The sequence below is a fragment of the Equus przewalskii genome, chromosome 10, assembly GCF_037783145.1.
Source record: "Equus przewalskii isolate Varuska chromosome 10, EquPr2, whole genome shotgun sequence".
Lineage (NCBI taxonomy): Eukaryota > Metazoa > Chordata > Mammalia > Perissodactyla > Equidae > Equus > Equus przewalskii.
This window is the reverse complement of record NC_091840.1, coordinates 32,895,632-32,916,300: the sequence shown is the minus strand read 5'-3', so window position 1 is coordinate 32,916,300 and position 20,669 is coordinate 32,895,632. Positions and strand designations below refer to the sequence as shown.

Genomic DNA, 20,669 nt, shown 5'->3' with positions numbered 1-20,669 from the left:
TGAGAAAGAAATTTCTGTTTTTCATAAGCCACGCAGTTTATGGTATTTTTGTTATAGCAGCTCAAATGGACTACAACATTTTTTCACCTTCCCATTCGGCTTTTTAGCTCTTCTATTACTTGTGTAATACTTCCCTGTATTCTATTACCTGTTTTCTTAACTGGATCTCAATTGATACCATAACAAATAATACTTCAAAGAACTACATAACGGAATATATATATATATATATATATATATATATATATATATATGAACTATAAATGGATTAGCCGACATTAAAGCAAGTTTAGGTCTTTAAAGGCACTACTGGAACAGTGAGCTTATTGAAGTTAGCAGTAAATGATGTCCTAGAATTAAAAGTTATGAATAGGTTGCCAGAGGTTCAAGGGGAAGGAGGGAAGGATGAATAGGTAGAACACAGGGTATTTTTAGGGCAGCAAAAACTATATAATGGTGGATACATGTCATTAGACATTTGTCAAAACCCACAGGATATACATCACAAAGAATGAACCCTAATGTAAACTAGGAACTTTAGTTAATAATAATGTATCAATATTGGTTCATCAATTGTAACAAACATACTTCACTAATGTAAGATGTGTGTAGGGGGAAGAGAGCATATATGGAAACTCTATGTTCTTTCCACTCATTTTTTCTGAAAACCTAAAACTGCTCTAAAAAATAGTCTTATTAATTTAAAAAGTTAATAAAATATTTGACATATGGTGAATAATTGGTGCTTGTAAGAATAGGATAAGAAAGATCTATTCACGTCTCAATTTATCTCCGGTTAATATTTGCTTGGTTATGCAAGTCTAGAATATTCTGTCTATCCTAAAGTTGCCTCTTTTATATCTTTATAGGTAAAAATAGGAATACTATTTCCAAAAGAAGCCTCAATTTTGTTTTTGCTATTTATAAAAAATTATTGATTTGAAGCTGACATCATATCTCAAATGATAAAACATACTTTATGTTTACATAAAATATTGGCGTTTTATACTTTGAGAAAGTGTAATAACAACAAAGTATATACACATATCTCTCAGATCTAGACATGTTTAAGGCTAAGCCTAATGATGAATGTTAAGTTGCAAATATAAAAATGTGTACTTTTTCATTCATATTTTAAAAATTGAATAGAAGGATAAGTAAGTACTTCTTAAGATATTAATTTGATTGTGTTGTCAAATGGACTAGTAGGGAGCAACAGAATACCTGACAACTGAAAAAACTCAGCATAAAGAAATGTTTTTAAATAAGAATTTCTTCCTCCTTTTTCCTCAATATACTACCCTAGCTACATCCTAGATCAATAATGTAATTTTAAAATCATCTCCACTTGCTGCCAAAAACATTACTGCTATATTAATTTTTATTCCTTTTCTCTTGCTGGCTAATATGGTCACATTGTAGCAAGATTCCAAAGCTGTCAAAATTAAAATTCACATTAGGTTATAACAGGCCCACATGCACTATTTTCATCAGTTTTAAAAAGCAAAGAAGGCCTCAAAACGGGTTCTTTTTTTTTTTTTTGAGGACGATTAGCCCTGAGCTAACATCTGCTGCCAATCGTCCACTTTTTGCTGAGGAGGATAGGCCCTGAGCTAACAACCGTGCCCATCTTCCTCTACTTTATATGTGGGACGCCTACCACAGCATGGCTTGCCAAGCAGTGCCATGTCCGCACCTGGGATCCGAACTGGCAAACCCCAGGCTGCCGAAGCAGAACATGTGAATTTAACCGCTGCACCACTGGGCCGGCCCCACATTTTCTCTTGATTTTTTTTTGGGGGGGTGAGGAAGATTGTCCCTGAGCTAACATCTGTGTCAATCTTCTGATATTTCGTATGTGGGCCACCACCACAGCATGGCTTGATGAGTGGTGCATAGGTCCGCGCCCAGGATCCAAACCTGCAAACCCCACACTGCCAAAGCAGAGCACATGAACTTAACCACTACACCACCAAGCCAGCCCCTCTGTTTTAACCATTAATGATAACAATCTTTGTTTTTATCAAGCATAGTTCTTTGAAGAACCAAAATTATTTTTGAACTTGTTATGACATGCTTATGAAAGAGGAAGAGGGCAGAAGTTGATGGTAATTTCTGATGAAGGTACTATAAATAGCTAACATGTGGCATATTCCTTCCATAATGAATGGTTCCTCTAAAATGAATTGACAATTTAAAAAAATCCACTTCAATATCTTGCTACTAGTTTTCACTTTACAAAAACCAAGAAGTGCTTTATGGTGGTAAAAAGTCTAGATTATTATCATCAAAATTTTAATTCCCCTTATATATTTACTTACAATAAGTACATGCAAGAATTGAGAGGGATATTGATCATGTTCTATTTTAGTCAGCAGATGCTCATTCCCCACTCTGGAGCATTCATCAAAAAATCTAACTGTTTTTTAAAATGAAAAGGAAACAGGCACCTAAATATGCAAACTCTTTACAAAGGTGTCCTCTATGCTCAGATAGTAGTGAACACTTTATTCTTAGTTGAGTGTGGAGCTGATGGAACTGAGCCACAGTGACATTTGTGACTAGAAGGGAAGATGGAAATGATTCCATTAACCTAGAGTGCTGTGACATATGGTAATCATAGGTGGTAGAAGAGCTGTGTTGGACAAGGGTAGAAGTAAGCCATGTGGCACAGACATTATCAATTACCACACATGGTAACCATGCTGACACAATGTATCTCCTCCAGAAAGGAAACGATTTGGGCATATGAAGCAGTTTGCTGCCTCATGAAAGAGTGATCTATAAATGACATATCTGGCACCAATACAGCACACGTGGTTTCCAGTAATTCTGCAAGTTGAGGACTATTAAGATTTGATGAACCTCCATATACCTAAATAACTGTACAATACATTGCCGTTATTTGCACAAAGGCAGCAAATCAAAATATCTATGCAAAATAAACTTGGGTCCTTCATGTATAAAACTATTTTTAAAAGTGTCACATAAAATCCCGGAATTTCACATCTCTGTAAAGAATAATTTCATGACTCTTTAAGGTATAAAACCTATAGGCATGGGCAAAAGTTCAAGGTTAGATCTAAGCTGTACTGGGAGATGGAATTACAATTATTTGTTCCAAGTATCAGCAAAAATATTGAATTTGAATGGAACATGATGAAAACCATGTTTTAAGAAAATTTAGAGCCAGCCCTGATGGCCTAGTGGTTAAAGTTCAGCACTCTCACTGCTTCAGTGGCCAGGGTTTGTTTCTGGTCACGGAACCACACCACCCATCTGCCAGTTACCATGTTGTGGCAGTGGCTCACACAGAAGAACTAGAAGGACTTAGAACCAGGATATGCAACCATGCTCTTGGTCTTTGGGGAGAGGAAAAAAAAAGAGGAAGATTGGCAACAGATGTTAGCTCAGGATGAATCTTTCCCTGTGGAGAAAAAAAGGTGATTATTTTCAAGGTAACTTGAAAAACAAAAAAGAAAATTTAATATACAAACATTCTTTCAGATGACTGCAGGGTGGATTAAAGAAGAGAGATTGAAGGCTGAAAGATAAGTTGGGGAATGGGAGATAGTGAGAGTACAGAGGAGAATAGCATCAGTGGGTATGAAGATGAACAGAAGAAACAAAAAGATTGTACAGGAAGATCTGAAATTCTAAGGAGAAACCTGAAGACACAACTTGGGAAGAGCTGGCAACTCACGAAAAGAGGCTCTCGAGTGGCTATTCTATCTACTGTTACATAACAAATACCTTAAAACTTAATGACTAAAACAAAAACCACTTTACAATATTTCACAGCTCTGTAGTTTGACTGGGCTCAGTTAGGTGGTTCTCACTTGCAGGTATCATGAGGTTGCAGTCAGATGGCAGTTTGTTGGGGATAGTCGTCTGAAGGTTCACTCACATTATACGTTTTTTCTTTTATATTGAAAAAAATTGAGTGGAAAAATGACTAATATGTAAATTGTTTTCAAGATATTAATTTGCATGTGTTGCCAAACTAGCAGTTGAGGCTAGTTGTTGACTGCAAGCTCAGCTGGGGCTGTCAACTGGAATGCCTACACATAATATATCCAATATGATGGCCTTAGGGTAATCAGATGTCTTACATGGTGGCTTAGGGTTCCAAGAGTGAGTGTTCCAGTGAATAAGACAGAAGGTGCATAGCCTTTTATGACCTGGTGTCATAAGTCAATAGCATTACTTCTGTAGTACTCAGTTGGTCAAAGCAGTAATAGGCCCATTCAGATTCAAGAAAAAGGGACATAACACACCCTACCTCCTGATGGCAGGAGTGTCAAAGAATTCATTTTAAAACTACCATAGTGACATTTATCTGCATGAATTTATGACAAAGATTAGCAATTTGAACTTGGTGGCCCAGGAATTTCAGTGTTCCATAACCTAAGTGTCCTTCAATGGATGAATGGATAAGGAAGTTGTGATATCTATATCTATATCTGCTATGTATATATGCTGAATGAAATAAATCAGACAAAGACAAATACAGTACTGTATGATCTCACTTATATGTGGAATCTAAAAAACAAACAAATTCATAGAAAAAGAGATCAGATTTGTGGTTACCAGAGGTGGGGGTAGGGGGTGATGACGGAGGGGGAATTGGAGAAAGGTGGTCAAAAGGCACAAACTTCCAGTTACAAGATAAATAAGTACTAGGGGTGTAAAGTACACTATGATGACTATAGTTAACACCACTGCATGATATATATGAAAGTTGTTAACAGAGTAAATCCTGAGAGTTCTCATCATAAGAAAAAAATTGTTTTTTCCTTTTTTGCTTTCTCTTTTTATTGTATCTATATGAGATAATGGATGCTAACTAAACTTGTAGTAATCACTTCAGAATATATGTAAGTCAAACCATTAGGCTGTACACTTTAAACTTATACAGTGAGGTATGTCAATTCTATCTCAATAAAACTGAGGGGAACAAAGAAATTTGAGTGTTTCAAACTTAATTCCATGGAGGGATATTAACTAACACTAACAAATCTCATAAGAAACTGATGTATAAAAATCACAATGACAACATATGAATTTACAGTGGAAACTATTACTTCCATGATCTGGCTATAACCAAAGTACCTTGGAAATCCAATTATAAACAGTGGATAATTGCTGTGCATGGAATCAGGTAAGAATTCATTATGATTCAAATATTTAGTAGCATCAACCTGAGATAGCCTGATGCAACCATTTCCACAATAAGCGTCAGGGATTAGGACCAATCTAAGGAGGACTCTCATTCCCTTCAACAGGGCTTGAGTGGTTACACCAAAGTTTGCTCCATTTTGATCCTCCTTTTTCTACCCTAATGTATTGCTTACCAACACTTCCGATTGACGCCTTTTAAGAATATGGCCCCTTGCCATATTTTCTCAGGTTAGAGTTTCTATCTTCAGCCATATTGATAATTTATGCCAAATAATTCTTTGTTATGGGGGGCTATAATGCTCATTTAGGATATTTAGCAGCATACCTGACCTTTACCCACTAGATGCCAGTGGCACCTGTCTCTAGAGTTGTGATGACCAAAATACCTCCACATTGCCAAATGTCCCCCGGGAGGCAAAATCATCCCAAATTGAGAACCACTTCATTAATATAAGTAAAAGCGTGGGCTTTGGAGTTAGACTTAATTTTTGAGTCCCTGATAGGCTGTTTCCTGATGGTATGACTTTAAGCAAGTCACAAATTACAATATACATTCCTTGTTTTTGGTTGCCCAGCAGCTATCCCCCTTTCCTAGCAGCATCTCAATCTCTTTGAGGAAATTACATCTCCTCCATTTGTAAGTAGTTTTGATAGTGTGTTAAAACCAGATTCCTGGCCTCCTCTTGCAAAAGCCAAAGGTCACCTAGAGAATTTTTCTCCCAGGTTATATCACATCCTGGGGTCAGATACTGACATAAGTTAGGTCAATAGAATACTTTCTCCCCTAATTTTGAATCTTGAACAAGAAATAAGGATAGATGAAGGGTGACAGTTCATTCATCTCAGTGGGCTTCCACCATGAGACCGTCCTATGGTCCCTGCTGTCTGGGGCTCTGGAACTAACTAGGTGCATTTCCAAGCTGGCTTCTTCCGCCTTCCTATTGTTTCTATAAGTTTTTGATATCTTTCCAATAATTCTTCTTAGTTTAAATTGCCAGTAAGTTTCCATTATTTACAACTGAAGAATCCTAACTAATAGAATAATAACTTCTCTGAGGATAAAAATACCTCCCCTCAACAAAGTTACTGAATGGGCTATTTATGAGAATACATATAAAGGACTTAGCACAGTCCCTGGCGTGTGGTAATCAGAGATAAGTGTTAGTTGCTATTAGTAAGAGGTCTTGAAGATTTTGTATTTTAACTCTGAGAGCAAATTTATTTCTCTAATTTCCAAGTTCTTGGAGTACAACTTGCTGACACTTGAGTGTGCTTCCTATAGAATTAATAATTTGGCAACTGATTAGATGTGTAGTCATTATGAGAGTAAGTCTTTGAGAAAAGTTCTGACATTAAGAGAAATTAAGTAGAAAAAGAAAATCAGTTTAGGGAAAAATAGGTTTGGTTTTATATACGTCAAGTATTTGATAGAACTGTGAAATGTTAATTAAAAATGGACTGCAGTGGGTTTGGAGCATGGGTGACAGAGCTTAATATTTTCATTTGGGACACAAAAAAGGATTAACATGACAACTGAAATAAGGAACTAGTATAATTCTTTCAAGGTTGGAGAGAAAAGTAGACATCCAAAGGAGTTCTTTCATTATAACAGAAGCCAGTCTGGCTGATTTGAACAAAAAAATTAATATTCGTTAAAAATAAATGAATCAAGAAGCCCCAAAATTCACGAAGGAAACTGTATTAGCTGTACTACTACTATATTCTACTAATTGTCCTCTACAGAACTTGCCATCAGAGTTTGGCCGATACAGGGATAGACTACAGTGGCATTTTTCATATAACTGCCTTCTGAGATATCTCTGAGTGCCCTTCAATCGGAGACCCTCAGTGAAATTCTAGACTCAACACCATGGCTAACATCCAAATAAATTCCTGATGGAGAGATTTAAACATAAAGTAACACCTGTTGAAAGTTCTACAAGAAAAAAATGGGAGAATTTAATAATCATGGAGTGAAAAAGTCTAAATAGGACACAAAACTCAGAAACAAAAGAGAAAAACTGACTATATAAAAATCAGATTTCTACGAGGCAAAAAAAAAAAAAAAAAAGACAAACTGGGAAAAATATCTGCCATATCACAAAGGTCTAATACTTTCCGAAAGATGCAAAGAACTCTTACAGATTAATAAGACCAACCACCCAGTAAAAAATAGACAAAAAATATGAACAGCCAGTTGATAGAAAAGAAGATAGAGCAACTTGTGAGCAAATGAAAAGATGCTGACCTCACTTACAAAAAGATAAAAAAACAAGAAAACGTAATATCACTCTATGAGATGTCATTTTTATGAACTTATCAAATTGGCAAAAAAGATAAAATATTGTGTTGTCAAAGGCATGGAGAAACAACTACTTTCAAAATCACTAGTGGAGGTAAAAATTATGGTAGTCTTTCTGGAGGATGATATGGGCAACATCTATCAAAATTTTAAGTGCATAAGCACTCTAACCAATTCCTTATATCCTCACTAAAAATTTGATTAACCTAAATATCCATCAATAAAAGAATGATTAAATAATAATATATTCGTATAATGGAAAATCACACAGCAATTTTTAATTGAGAAAATTCTATATGTACCACTACAAAAATAGGGAATAGATTTGGGTGTTGAAGTTTTGGGTTAAGATTGGGTGTTGAAGAAAAAATATGTTTACATTTTAGATACAGGGAATAGCTCTGGAAGGTCACACAAGAAACTGGTAATGACGGTTGCCTCACAAAAATGAACTGAGTGACTAAGGGACAGAGGAGGAAAGAAAACTTACTTTTCAATGAATTTTAAATCTTGTGCAAACATTACTTAGTAAAAAAAAATTTAATTAAAAAACAAATAAAGAACAAAGACGAGAAAAATATTTTTTCTCTTGAAGAACTAATGATAAGAACTATACTTCCTATCATTAGACCAAGAGAGTTATATAACCATTTGTTTTTTCTCTTTGCCTTGGTTTACATGACTTCTTACTACAAATTCTCTTTACTTTGCTACTTCACTTTTGCCTTTTATCTGTGTTAATTTTTTTATTTTGAAAGTAGGTAGGACATAACGTCCATGAGTACTTAAGCCCTTCTGAGTGAACGTAACTTCCATATTCTCGTAAAATAAGATACACATAAAATCACTATCACAGTAATAGTGTGCTTAAAAACTCACATCTTACTACACATGAGAGTCAAATGGATAGCCGAAACACAAAAAGGCCTATGTTAATGGTGAACTAAGTCTGAAAACAGGCAAGGGAATATACTGCGGTCAAAAATACACGAAATCTTGTCAACACGTTTTATGCCAAAATCAGTTCTGAGGGAGCAAAATGTTCTGTAAATTTTAACAGTAACAGTAAATTTAGGCACTGACGTTAACTAAAAATACATATTATGAACAGGCAGCCTCTCTTCTGCAACTCAATGTTTTTTTTAAAGCAATAGAACATTTTAACATTATGTCTCAAAACTGAAATGCAATGTATTGGAATGGAAACCCTCGTATTATTGATTTTGAAATTTAAAAAATGTGTAAATGTCACTCTATTCCACATTTCCAGTATTATTCATTTACAGTGAATATTTAATAATGCCTCTACAAAAGCAGAAACCACAAAATTGCGACCAATGAATTTAGCAATCATTTAGTCCCATCTTGTTATTATAAACAAGGGAAAGGCATGAGAAAATAAAGGTGCCAAAATTGACATGGCTTATTATGTCTCAGCTGGAATTAGAAGGCAGGTCTTCTGACTTTAGTCCTATGTTCTTTCTACCACATTATACTGTAATTTTATCACTGGTAAATAATTGTAAACATTTTAGTAAGAAATTATTAATAAAAATAAAATAGGGTAATTAGAAAATAAAAATAGCTGACCTAAGAAATTAAAATAAATCTACTAGGGATAACATTTAAGCTATTAGGAACAGCTTGAAAATATTCCAAAGAAAAATCAACTGGCCCAAATTTGATAATAAAAGTCAATAAAAGTTTCAGAAAACGAAAAAGTGTTACTCATATAAATTTATAAACCATTAAACACTATTAGAAACAACCCAAATGTCCATCAGCAGATGAATGGATAAACAAAATATGGTGTATTATTCAGCCATAAAAATCACTGAAATTCTTAGACATGCTACAACATGGATGAACCTTGAAGACATTAAGGTAAGTGAAATAAACCAGACATAAAAGGGAAAATATTGTATGTTTCCACTTATAAGAAATATACGGCTGGCCCAGTGGCACAGCAGTTAAGTTCGCATGTTCCGCGTTGGCGGCCCAGGGTTTGCCTGTTTGGATCCCGGGTGCGGACGTGGCACCGCTTGGCAAGCCATGCTGTGGCAGGTGTCCCACATATAAAGTAGAGGAAGATGGGCATGGATGTGACCTCAGGGCCAGTCTTCCTCAGCAAAAAGAGGAGGATTGGCAGCAGATGTTAGCTCAGGGCTAATCTTCCTTAAAAAAATAAATAAATAAAATAAAAATTTTAAAAAATGGTTAAAATGGCAAATTTTATATCTATTTTGTCACAATTTTAAAAGAGTAAAGAAAAAAACCACTAGTAAATTATATATTCATTTTATAATAAAAATTGCTCAGAAACACCATTCTATGCATGACCAAATAGTAGTCTTATCTGACCATTTGAAAAACAGAATTTATTCTAAATCTTACTTGAAATATTTATTTATTTGACAAGTAGTTGTTAAACGTGTATATGTTAGGCATTAGATGGATGGATGGATACATGGACGGAAAGAACAAAAGCAGACAGGCCAGCCTATCTTGTCTACCTTACAGAGTGGCTAGACAGATCAAATTAAATGATGTAAAAATGTTTCAAAATCATAAGGCACTATATGAGTATGTTTTAAGCTGTATGTCCCCAAAATTGAACCTAAAAGTCATAATACTCTGGGAAAAAAATACACCTTCAATAAGGGGTAAAATGTTTGTAAACCCAAGAAAGAATTAGTTTAAAAAATTATCTGCAAGTTTGAAAAATTTGAGATTTATATATTAGTTAAAGGTATTGGTGGGATGATCTTTAAGGTTTCCTCAAGCAATAAAAGTGTATAATCATTGCATTTGACACCTTAAGCCTGTATCCTAAAAATAAACAAAGACAAGCCCAGGGGGCCAGCCTGTGGCCAAGAGGTTAAGTTCGCTTGCTCTGCCCTCTGCTTCAACGGCCCAGGGTTTCACCGGTTCGGATCCTGGGCGCAGACATAGCACCACTCATCAGGCCACGCTGAGGTGGTGTCCCACATAGCTCAACTAGAAGGACCTACAATTAGAATACACAACTATGTACTGGGGGGCTAAAAAAGACTAAAAAGGTGGAAATAAAGTTTCAGTTCCTGATTGTTTAAAAAAAAAAGCCCCAAATCCTGAGTTAGATCATCTGAGCTTTTAATTCTATACCTTAATATTTTTATATTTTTAGTAACTTATTTGGAATCAAATTGATTTTCCAAGCACATCAGAGTGTAAAGGATTTCTCAAAGCAGAGCAAATTTTGAATTGCTAGTATTTGTTTACTCTTCCCAGAATGAATATTTTTAAAGTAACCTATATTAATGGCCTGTGCTGTACTAACTGTGGCCAGGGCATTGTAAAACATGGAACTGACATAAAAAACACCGTGGAAATAAACGTTTTTTGTGTGCAAATATATTTATGTGTATAAATGAATTACCAAAAACGGTGATCACAGCAATGACATGAAAAGAGTAAAAGCCAATATACATCTTTTGTATTTACCACACTGTCTAACCCCAGGATAAAAGATGGATTTAATTCCTGGTTGGCCAGGAGATGAGACTTTAACTAATTTACTGATAGGATTACGTAGCAAACTCATATGAACTGTTGGATGACAGATATTCTATCATACCATGAGTTAAAACCAAGTAACAGAAAAGACTGGAAAAAAAAGTTTATACTTTAGTAAGTATACTATACTTGCTATCGTATACTATATATACTTACAGTACACTTACTAGAGTATAAACTTTTTATATTCTACCACATATTTTGTAATTAAGAAAATAATACTCCTTGAAAAATAAACCTTTCCAAAAGCTAAGAACTACTTTCTCATATCCTTTCTTTTCCTTCAGTCTCATAAATGAGAAAGACCGTCTATGAAGACAGTTAAAAAATGGTAACAAGTCTGTCCCGGTGCTTTTCAAACTTTAATGTGCATATGAATCATCCAAGGATCATTATTTCTTGAATCATGTTACCACATGATTTGAGGGGCTGAATAATGGCTCCCCAAAGATATTTACAACCTGATCCTTGGAATTTGTGAGTGCTAATTTATATGCCAAAAGGGACTTTGCAGATGTGATTAAATTAAGAACCTTGAGATGGGGAGATTATCTTGGATTATCTGACTGGGCCCTAAACGTAATCGCAAGTGTCCTTATGAGAGGGAGGCAGGAGGACACAGAGTGAGAAAAAGGCGATGCAAACAGAGAAAGAAAGAGACTGGAAGATGCTACACTGATGTCTCTGAAGATGGGTTATGAGCCAAGGAATACAGGCAGCCTCTAGAAACTAGAAAAGGCAAGGAAATAGATTTTGCCCTAGACCCTCCAGAAGGAATGCAGGCTTGTGGCACCTTGATTTTAGCCCTGTAAAACTGATTTCAGACTTGTGTTCTTTTAAGCCACTAAATGTGTTGTAATTTATTACAGCAGCGATAGGAAATACAAATCATAATTTCAATTTCTTTAAAAAGGAATTTACACTATTACAGTGTTTATAACAAAAAATATAGTAATAACTAAAACTCCAAAAAGAAATTTAAAAATTATGCACAATCACTAAAAACTATCATAGAAAAATTTTAACTATGCAGAGCACATGAGGATATATTAGGATTTTTAAAAAGCAGGTTACAATATAATTTTGAAAAATTTTACATGTACATATTTTAGGTTTCTTATAGTGCTACGGACTGAACTGTCTTCCCAGAATTTATATGTCAAAGTCCTAACCTCCAACATGACTATATTTGGAGATAGAGCTTTTAGGAGGCAATCAAGGTTATTTGAGGTCATAAGAGCAGGGCCCTCATGATAGGATTAGTGCCCTTAAAAGAAGAGGTGCCTGAGAGCTTGCTTGCTCACACTCTCAATCTCTCTCCCTGTCATGTAAGAACACGCCAGAAGGCAGTAGCCATCTGCAAGCCAGGAGGAAAACTCTCACCAGAAACCAACTATGCTAGCACCTTGATCTTAGACTTCTAGCCTCCAGAACTGTGAGAAAATAAAGTTCTTTTAAGCCACCCAATCTATGGTATTTTGCTATGACAGCACAAGCTACTACAGATTTTAGTACTGAGAAGTGGGTACTACTGTAAGGAATACCTAAAAATGTGGAAGAGACTTTAGAGCTGGGTAGTGGATGGAGGCCAGAAGAGTTTATGGATGTTAAGGGGGATTCTGGTGAGGTCTCAGATGAAAATGAGGAACACGTTATTGGAAACTGGAAGAAAGGTGATCCTTGTTATAAAATGGCAAAGAACTTGGCTGAACTGCTTTCTAGTGTTTTGTGGAAGACGGAACATGTAAGTGATGGAACTGGATATTTAGCTGAGGTTTATAAGCAAAGCATTGATGGAGTGGCTTGGTTCCTCCTGCTTACAGTAAAATGCAAAATGAGAGATATGAATTGAAGAAGGAATTGTTAAGCAAAAAGGAACCAGAAACTGAAGGTTTGGAAAATTCTCAGCCTATCCACATTGAAAAAATTAGATAGCTGCTCTGAAGAGAACACCCAGTGTGTGCCTAGACCATCACTCTATAAATAATTTATGGGATTATATGAGCAGAAACAATGACAGTTTGAACTGATGGGGATGGAGACGGGACAAAATGAAGGCAGGATGTTGGACTTCTTGAATGTGACAGGACTGGATATAGCTATTTTGCAGTAAACACGCTATTCTTTAAGAAAAGTGAGAAAAACTCTTCAGGAAAAAGCAAAAAATGAGGGGCCAGCCGGTGCTGTAGTGGTTAAGTTCGCATGTTCCGATTCAGCGGCCCGGGGTTTGCCAGTTCAGATCCTGGGTGTGGACCTATGTACCGCTTGTCAAGCCATGCTGTGGCAGGCGTCCCACATATAAAGTAGAGGAAGATGGGCATGGATGTTAGCTCAGGGCCTATCTTCCTTAGCAAAAAGAGGAGGATTGGCAGATGTTAGCACAGGGCTAATCTTCCTCTAAAAAAAAAAAACAAAAAGAAAAAAAAGAAAGAAAAAAGTGAAAAATGACCCTGAAGGTGATTCAGGGGTCATCAGGACTATGCCTCAGTTTCAACAGACCAGATGGCCTCTGCCAGAGGCCATGAGGGGCAGGACCTCCCAGCAGACCCTGGGAGTAGGTCTCCTGCCTAGAGCTGTAGGGGGTGATGCTGACACTCCAGTGGGCCTGGAAGGCAGAGTATCAAACCAAAGAGGATTATTGTCAAGCCTTAAGATTTAACGGAATTTGCCTTGCTAAGTTTTGGACTTGCTTGGGACCCATCAATCTTTTCTTCCATCTGATTTCTCCCTTTTAGATTGGGAATGTCTGTCCTACCACTGTCTCACCATCGTATTTTGGAAACACTTTGGTTTCACAGGTTCACGGATGAAGAGGAATTATGCCTCAGAAAGAATTGTACCTTAATCTCACCCCATATATGATTTAAAGGATATTTAAATGAGACTTTGAACTTCAGAATTGATGCTGGAATGAGTTAAGACTTTAGGGGCTGTGGGGATGGAATGAACATATTTTGCATGTGAGAAGGACATGAATTTTGAGGGGTCAGGAGCAGAATGCTATGGAGAGAATTATGTCCTCCCCAAAATTCACATGTTGAAACCCTAACCTCCAATATGACTGACTGTATTTGGCAATAGGGCTTTTAGGAGGTAAATAATGTTAAATGAGGTCATAAAGGTGGAATCCTAATCTGATAGGATTGGGGCTTTATAAAATGAAGAGAGAAAGATCTCTCTCTCCATGTGCATCCACTGAGGAAAGGCCTTCTGAGCACACAGCAAGAAGGCAGCTGTCTGCAAGCAAAAAAGAGAACCTTCACCAGAACCAGACCATGCTGGCACACTCATCTCAGACTTCTAGCCTCTAATACTGTGAGAAAACTCTGTTGTTTAAGTCTATGGTATTTTGTTATTGCAGTCCATGCAGACTAAGATTTAAGTGTATATTATAACTCAAAAAATAAATTCTTTTTGGGGCTGGCCCCGTGGCCGAGTGGTTGGGTTCGAGCGCTCTGCTGCAGGCGGCCCAGTGTTTCGTCGGTTCGAATCCTGGGCGCGGACATGGCACTGCTCGTCAGACCACGCTGAGGCAGCATCTCACATGCCACAACTAGAGGAACCCACAATGAAGAATACACAACTATGTACCGGGGGCTTTGGGGAGAAAAAGGAAAAAATAAAATAAAATCTTTAAAAAAATAAATAAATAAATAAATAAATAAATAAATAAATTCTTTTCAGCAATAGCAACAACTTTGGAAGGCTATGGTATGTAAATTTTATTGAAAAAGAGTCACATACAAAAAAACTTTATATTCAGGGACAGTTCTTTAAAGTACAGTGTTCTAACACTTAATAAAATGATATTCTACAATATCTTATGCCTGGTAACACTGATATTTATCACTTACGACTCCTCCCTCTCTTGATGTTATGATCTGAGCAAATAGAATATAAAATGATGGGTAATTTTTTATAATGACTGCATTAATTATAATAAAAATATATACCTTAAAGCCCTCAAAAATAAAATAGTTAGGGACCAGCCCTGTGGCCAAGTGGTTGGGTTCATGTGCTCCACTTCAGTGGCCCAGGGTTTTGCTGGTTCGGATCCTGGGTGCGGACATGGCACCGCTAATCAGGCCATGCTGAGGCAGCGTCACACATAGCAGAACCAGAAGGACCTACGACTAGAATATACAACTATGTACTGGGGGGCTTTGGGGAGAAGAAGAAAAAAAATTTTTAATAAAATAAAATAAAAATAAAGTAGTTACAATCAGTCATCCTAAACTAGTCATTTGAAATTATTCCTACATAATTAGGGTGACCATATGCCTGATTTGCCCGGGACAGGCCCAGTTTATGTCCACTGTCCTCGTATAATTGTTAACAGTACCCACTTTCACTCTCAAAAAAGCCCTGACCAACTATGGTTATTCTATGTATAGTAAATTACAGAATAATTATGTGTTTAAAATTTTATAAATTTTAGTGTTCAATCTGAGACAGGAAATACCACCACTAAAATCTGGAAAATATGCCTGTCACAGTATACAATATTAAGTTACTTAAATAATTTTCTTCTACTGGGAATCAAAGTAAATTCTATGAATGAACTGAGAGGTTACTAAGAAGAACCAGGTAGGGGCCAGCCCCATGGCAGAGTGGTTAAGTTTGCGTGCTCTGCTTCAGCGGGCCAGTGTTTCACCAGTTCGGATCTTGGGTGAGGACCCAGCACCACTCATCAGGCCATGCTAAGGCAGCGTCCCACATAGCAGAGCCAGAACAACTTACAACTAGAAGATACAACTATGTACTGGGGGACTTTGGGGAGAAGAAAAAAAAAAGAAGTGGCAACAGATGTTAGCTCAGGTGCCAATCTTTAAAAATAAAAAAGAACCAGGTGCCAAAACATTCTTAGATGATTTCGAAACAATTCAAGAATCCAAATTTTAAACTTATTCAAGCAATATTGAGATTATTAAAGGAAAAGGTCAATACACCTTATTTCAAAAATGTAGAAACAACTAACTGTGAGCTTATCAACTTGACTATTCTGGAAGATAAATGTTCCAGACAATTTCTTGATGGGGTAACAGCTCCAAAGTCCCTCCTTTAACATTAAAAAATAACATAAATAATAAACAAATAGCTTAGATTTTAGGATTGGGATCACTAAAACCAGACTGGTCAACTAAAATTTGTATACTACCCATAAAACTGAATATAATGACATGCTGACTCATGGTGCTAGCCTTTCTTTATAATAGTAAAAACGGGTCATTTTTAAGAATTATCAAAGCTATATTTAAAGAGGAGAATAAAATAGGAATGTGAAAAATATCTTTTCTTCCTAGCAATTTCTGGGCAATTAGCAAAAGAGGGAGGAAACAAAAGTCTGAATAGTAAATTCATATTGGCCACATGAGATAAGCATAATACAATACCTGTATCATCTCTACTGAATGATACTAAAAATGAAAACAGGGCAAAATTTAATTATAGAACACCGCTTTAGAAAAACTCTTTCATAACATCATATTCATTAAGTATTTTTCCCACTCATTTCATATATTCCTGATTCATTCATGCCATAGTGTGTATTTATATTTTAATAAGTCTACTACTTGTATACATTTATCTCACAGCATCAATACATTTGTATACTTTGAGACTAGTCTTTGGATTCCTGTTCTTCCTCTGATTCTCGTGACCGTTTTCGGTAATTCAATGAACCTTCTGTTTGCAATGAACATGAAGTAGCAACAACAGCATCTCTAAATCCTTGAGGCTGCAAGATGAAAAAATATACAAGTATGCTTTTAGAACATCTAAAATAATGATTGGTTTTCTAATATTTTAAAGTAATTAATAGGAGAGCTACTTTATTCTCAGGATAGAAGTTATCAACCACTGTGCCTAAAGAGGATAAACCTCATCGATAGGTATCCAGGTCAGGGCTGCAGTGGAGTATTTTATATCTAGAGTATTTTACATCTATTTGTTTATACATACACATACACACACACAGAAATAACATTGTGTTATAAAAACGTTCTCTAAAAGACAATCCTAACAAACTTTATGGTGGCTCTACTGGAAGAGCTGAAAGGAAGTAACATGTACTAATTACTTAAGGGCTCTTTACAAATTTATTTTCACAATTAAATACTCTAAAGTTTTCCAATTAAATGTACCTGGAGAGTGCAAAAACTAAGTAGATAATTCAGTTTCAGAATCTCTATTTCTGTTTTTGTCCTTAAAAAAAGAGATGCCAAGAATATATTTGGTTTGACACTATTGATAAATATGTGTATTTCAGCCAAAAATGTCTGTTCTAATGATGCAAAATTACAGAAAAAATTAACATTTTAAAGCGAGATATATTTGGTGGCCACAATAGATCTGTAATATCTACAGACCAAAATGAGTAACGTTGGTATTTTTTCTTTTCTGAAAATCTTTAACAACTTTCACTTTTAAAATCTTTAATATCCTGACATTACATATGGCATGGAACACACTACCCTACAAATAAGTATTTCCTCTGTTCTTAAGAATAAATTTCAGTCCAATTGTGACTAGAGTATTCTGTATATATACTACTATTTTGGGAATAACATTCTAAGTATCAAAAGCTGTCCTCAAATATGCTTGCTGCCTACAGAAGTTAACAAAGGCAATTTGTAAATGTTCTCTTCAGATAATTACTGCCCACCAACACCAAAATGCACTCTAATCAAATAATACTGACTGTGATTTGAAACAGTACTGCAGATTCCTTCTGGCTTGGTGATTTGTACAATGTTGCCAACCTGCTTAGAGAAAAAGAATAAATATACACAGACACATGATTGTAATTAATAAGTTCAGATGACTAATTTCATAATTTAAATTTATAGTTTTTTACTATAATTCTATTATTTGTTCTCTAAGGACAGAGAAAGCAAAGAAATATAGAAACCACTCCCTTCTAACAACAGCTATATGTATGCATGTAATAATATCAACAGAGTTCTTTACATAAATGAAATTTTAAAGCAACCTAAAAGTCCAATTCAAATAAATTATTTTATACATGACAAGATACTATTTATGCTTAAGTAAATAAAGTGGGAGAAAATATTTATGATAGAAAAATAATATATTAAGTAAAAGTTACACTGCATGATCCCACAAGTATGTATACACACATATGTAGAAAAATTACTAGAAGACTACAATAAAAAAGTTAAGTTGTCAATACAAGGTAAAGGTTGTTTTTTTGTTTATATCTTCCAAATTTTCTGCAGTAATTGTGTATTTTTTGTGTTCTAACATAAGTATTAAGATGATTTCTTGGAATATAAATGAGGAACACACACTCATATTATACTAATACAAACAAGCCAGGAAGACACATTCTTTCAAAATGATTATGTCCAGAAAAATCACTGTCATGACAGAACAAGGTCTGTTTAGGTAGGATTTTATTATGTACTCTACAAAGTAAATAATATAAAACTGAAAGCTGAAAGTAGTTGAGAAATAAAACTCCAAGCTCTTATTAGCTAAGTTCAAATACCATAACAGCAACAAATATAAGCAAAAACTTTTGAAGTGCCTTTTAAAATTACTTTAAAACTGACATAATTTATTCACAATAGCCAAAAGGTAGAAGGAACCCAAGTGTCTGACAGAAGAAGAGATAAACAAAATGTGGTATATACATACAAGGGAATATTATTCAGTCTTAAAAAGAAATTCTGACACACGCTACAATGAACCTGAAGACATTATGCTAAGTGAAACAAAGCCAGTCACAATAGGACAAATACTGTATGATTCCACCTACATGAGGTGCCTAGAGTAGTTAAATTCATAGAGACAGAAGGTAGAATGGTGGTTGCCAGAGGCTGGTTGGAGGGGAGAATGGTGAGCTAGTGTCTAATGGGTATGGAGTTTCAGTTTGGGAAGATGAAAAAGTTCTGGAGATGGTGGTGATGACTGCACAATAATGTAAAAGCACTTCATGCCACTCAACTGTACACTTTAAATGGTTAAAACGGTAAATTTAATGCTACGTATACTTTACCACAATTTTTAAAAACTCTAATATAATTGCAGAAAATGCAGATTCTAACTTAGAGGAAAATCACAGACTCCCAGAATTAAAAGGGTCATTTACTTACATATAATACAATGTTGATTTGTTTTGGAAGACAATTCAAAAAAGACATCTTGATTTATGACCCTTTTACTCTCTTAATTTTGAAATTGCTCCTCTGCTCTGGCACAAATCAAAAGAGAAGCAATCAGAGACCATGGTCCATTAGCTTCATGCTTTAGGTTTATACTTTCAGGATAAAAACAGTAGAAACTAAAATGTCATATATTTTATAATTATAACTATATACATAAATAAAACAACTGCTAAGTAATATGTAATACAAGAATAGTTGTGTTAGGGAGTGAGATTATACATTTTTATACTGCTTTAGGGTTGATATTCTATCTTTAATGCAAAATATAACAGAAAATAGGGGCATGGTGTATTTTAACCCACCTTACTAAAAAAAAAAATCACTCCCTTTTTTTGATTCAATAAAATAAAAATTAGCAAACTCTCTCAAAAACTAGTACCTAAATCACCCCATATCACCATATGGCCAAAAAGGTACCTAGTGCATCTGACTTTTCTGAGAAAATTATTAAAAAGTAACTAAGCTTTTAAGAAGCATTTACATGGTTATTAAGAATCCTAAAGTCAAATGGGCATTAAGCATTCAGGTTGAAAATCTTCCTCAAATTTATCAGTAAAAATAAAATTTTCTTATTTCATGTCTGCATCTTGAGAGATCTTTTTAAACAACAAACTAAACCAAAGAATCACTTGGCTCATGGCCCCAGCAGAGATGAAGCTTAACATATGGCTGAACTACATAGTTTGGGTCAGGAAGAAACAAGACAGAAGCACAATTTGTGCTCTAAAGCTGAGCACACATATGAAACATTGTGTGGGGGTGTTGATATATTACTCCACTCTACCACCAGATCTTCTTGGCAAAGAGTAGTATAATTCCGAACAATCTCGGCCTCATATTATCATGAATATGCAAATTGGAGGAAAACCCACACAATATACAAGACAGAGACAAAAGTTAATTCGTTTAGTAACAGTTGGAATGTTATTCCATCATTAGTCAAAGAGTAAAAATCAGGTGTTTCTGGTGAAGGTTGGGGCATGAGGTAAGACACTTAGGTTAAATGTCAATATAAATTTGGCTAGTCAAGGTTTTTAGTTTTCTGCTCAAACTGGAAGTGTTCATTTTTATAACTATTTTCCCCTAGTATGAAGTTCTATTTCCATCCTTTCAAGATAAACTAAATTTTAAAACGCATACAAGATTTCATGCAACTTGAATGACTTAAAGGTATCCGGTTTCAAACAATGAAGAACAAAACTATTTTAATTCTATTAAATGAGGCCAACTTATTCTGATTATAACAAAGTATGCACATTCCTGACCATATATCTACAGACTGTGGAAAAAAAAGAAGTTTAGAGAAAAAGGATTTTACCAAAAAAGAGGATTAGAACTATACCTTTAGATCTGCTGGTAATCAATGAATACTAGAAACAGCAATTATAGGAGAAAAGGAATGGACTCTATTATAGAGTCAGCTATAAAATGTAGATACTACT

General features: G+C 35.2%; 1 protein-coding gene across 1 annotated transcript in view; it reads right to left on the bottom strand.

Moving 5' to 3' along the window:
• Positions 1 to 14,735: 14,735 nt before the first annotated feature.
• RAD51C (RAD51 paralog C) overlaps positions 14,736 to 20,669 on the bottom strand; it is a 30,960-nt gene continuing 25,026 nt past the window's right edge. The window contains exons 8-9 of the mRNA XM_008543352.2: positions 17,739 to 17,799; positions 14,736 to 16,775 (exon numbers count right to left, since the gene is read on the bottom strand). Coding sequence (XP_008541574.1) covers positions 16,659 to 16,775; positions 17,739 to 17,799 — 178 coding nt within the window. The 3' untranslated portion in view covers positions 14,736 to 16,658. The remainder of the gene's footprint in view (positions 16,776 to 17,738; positions 17,800 to 20,669) is intronic.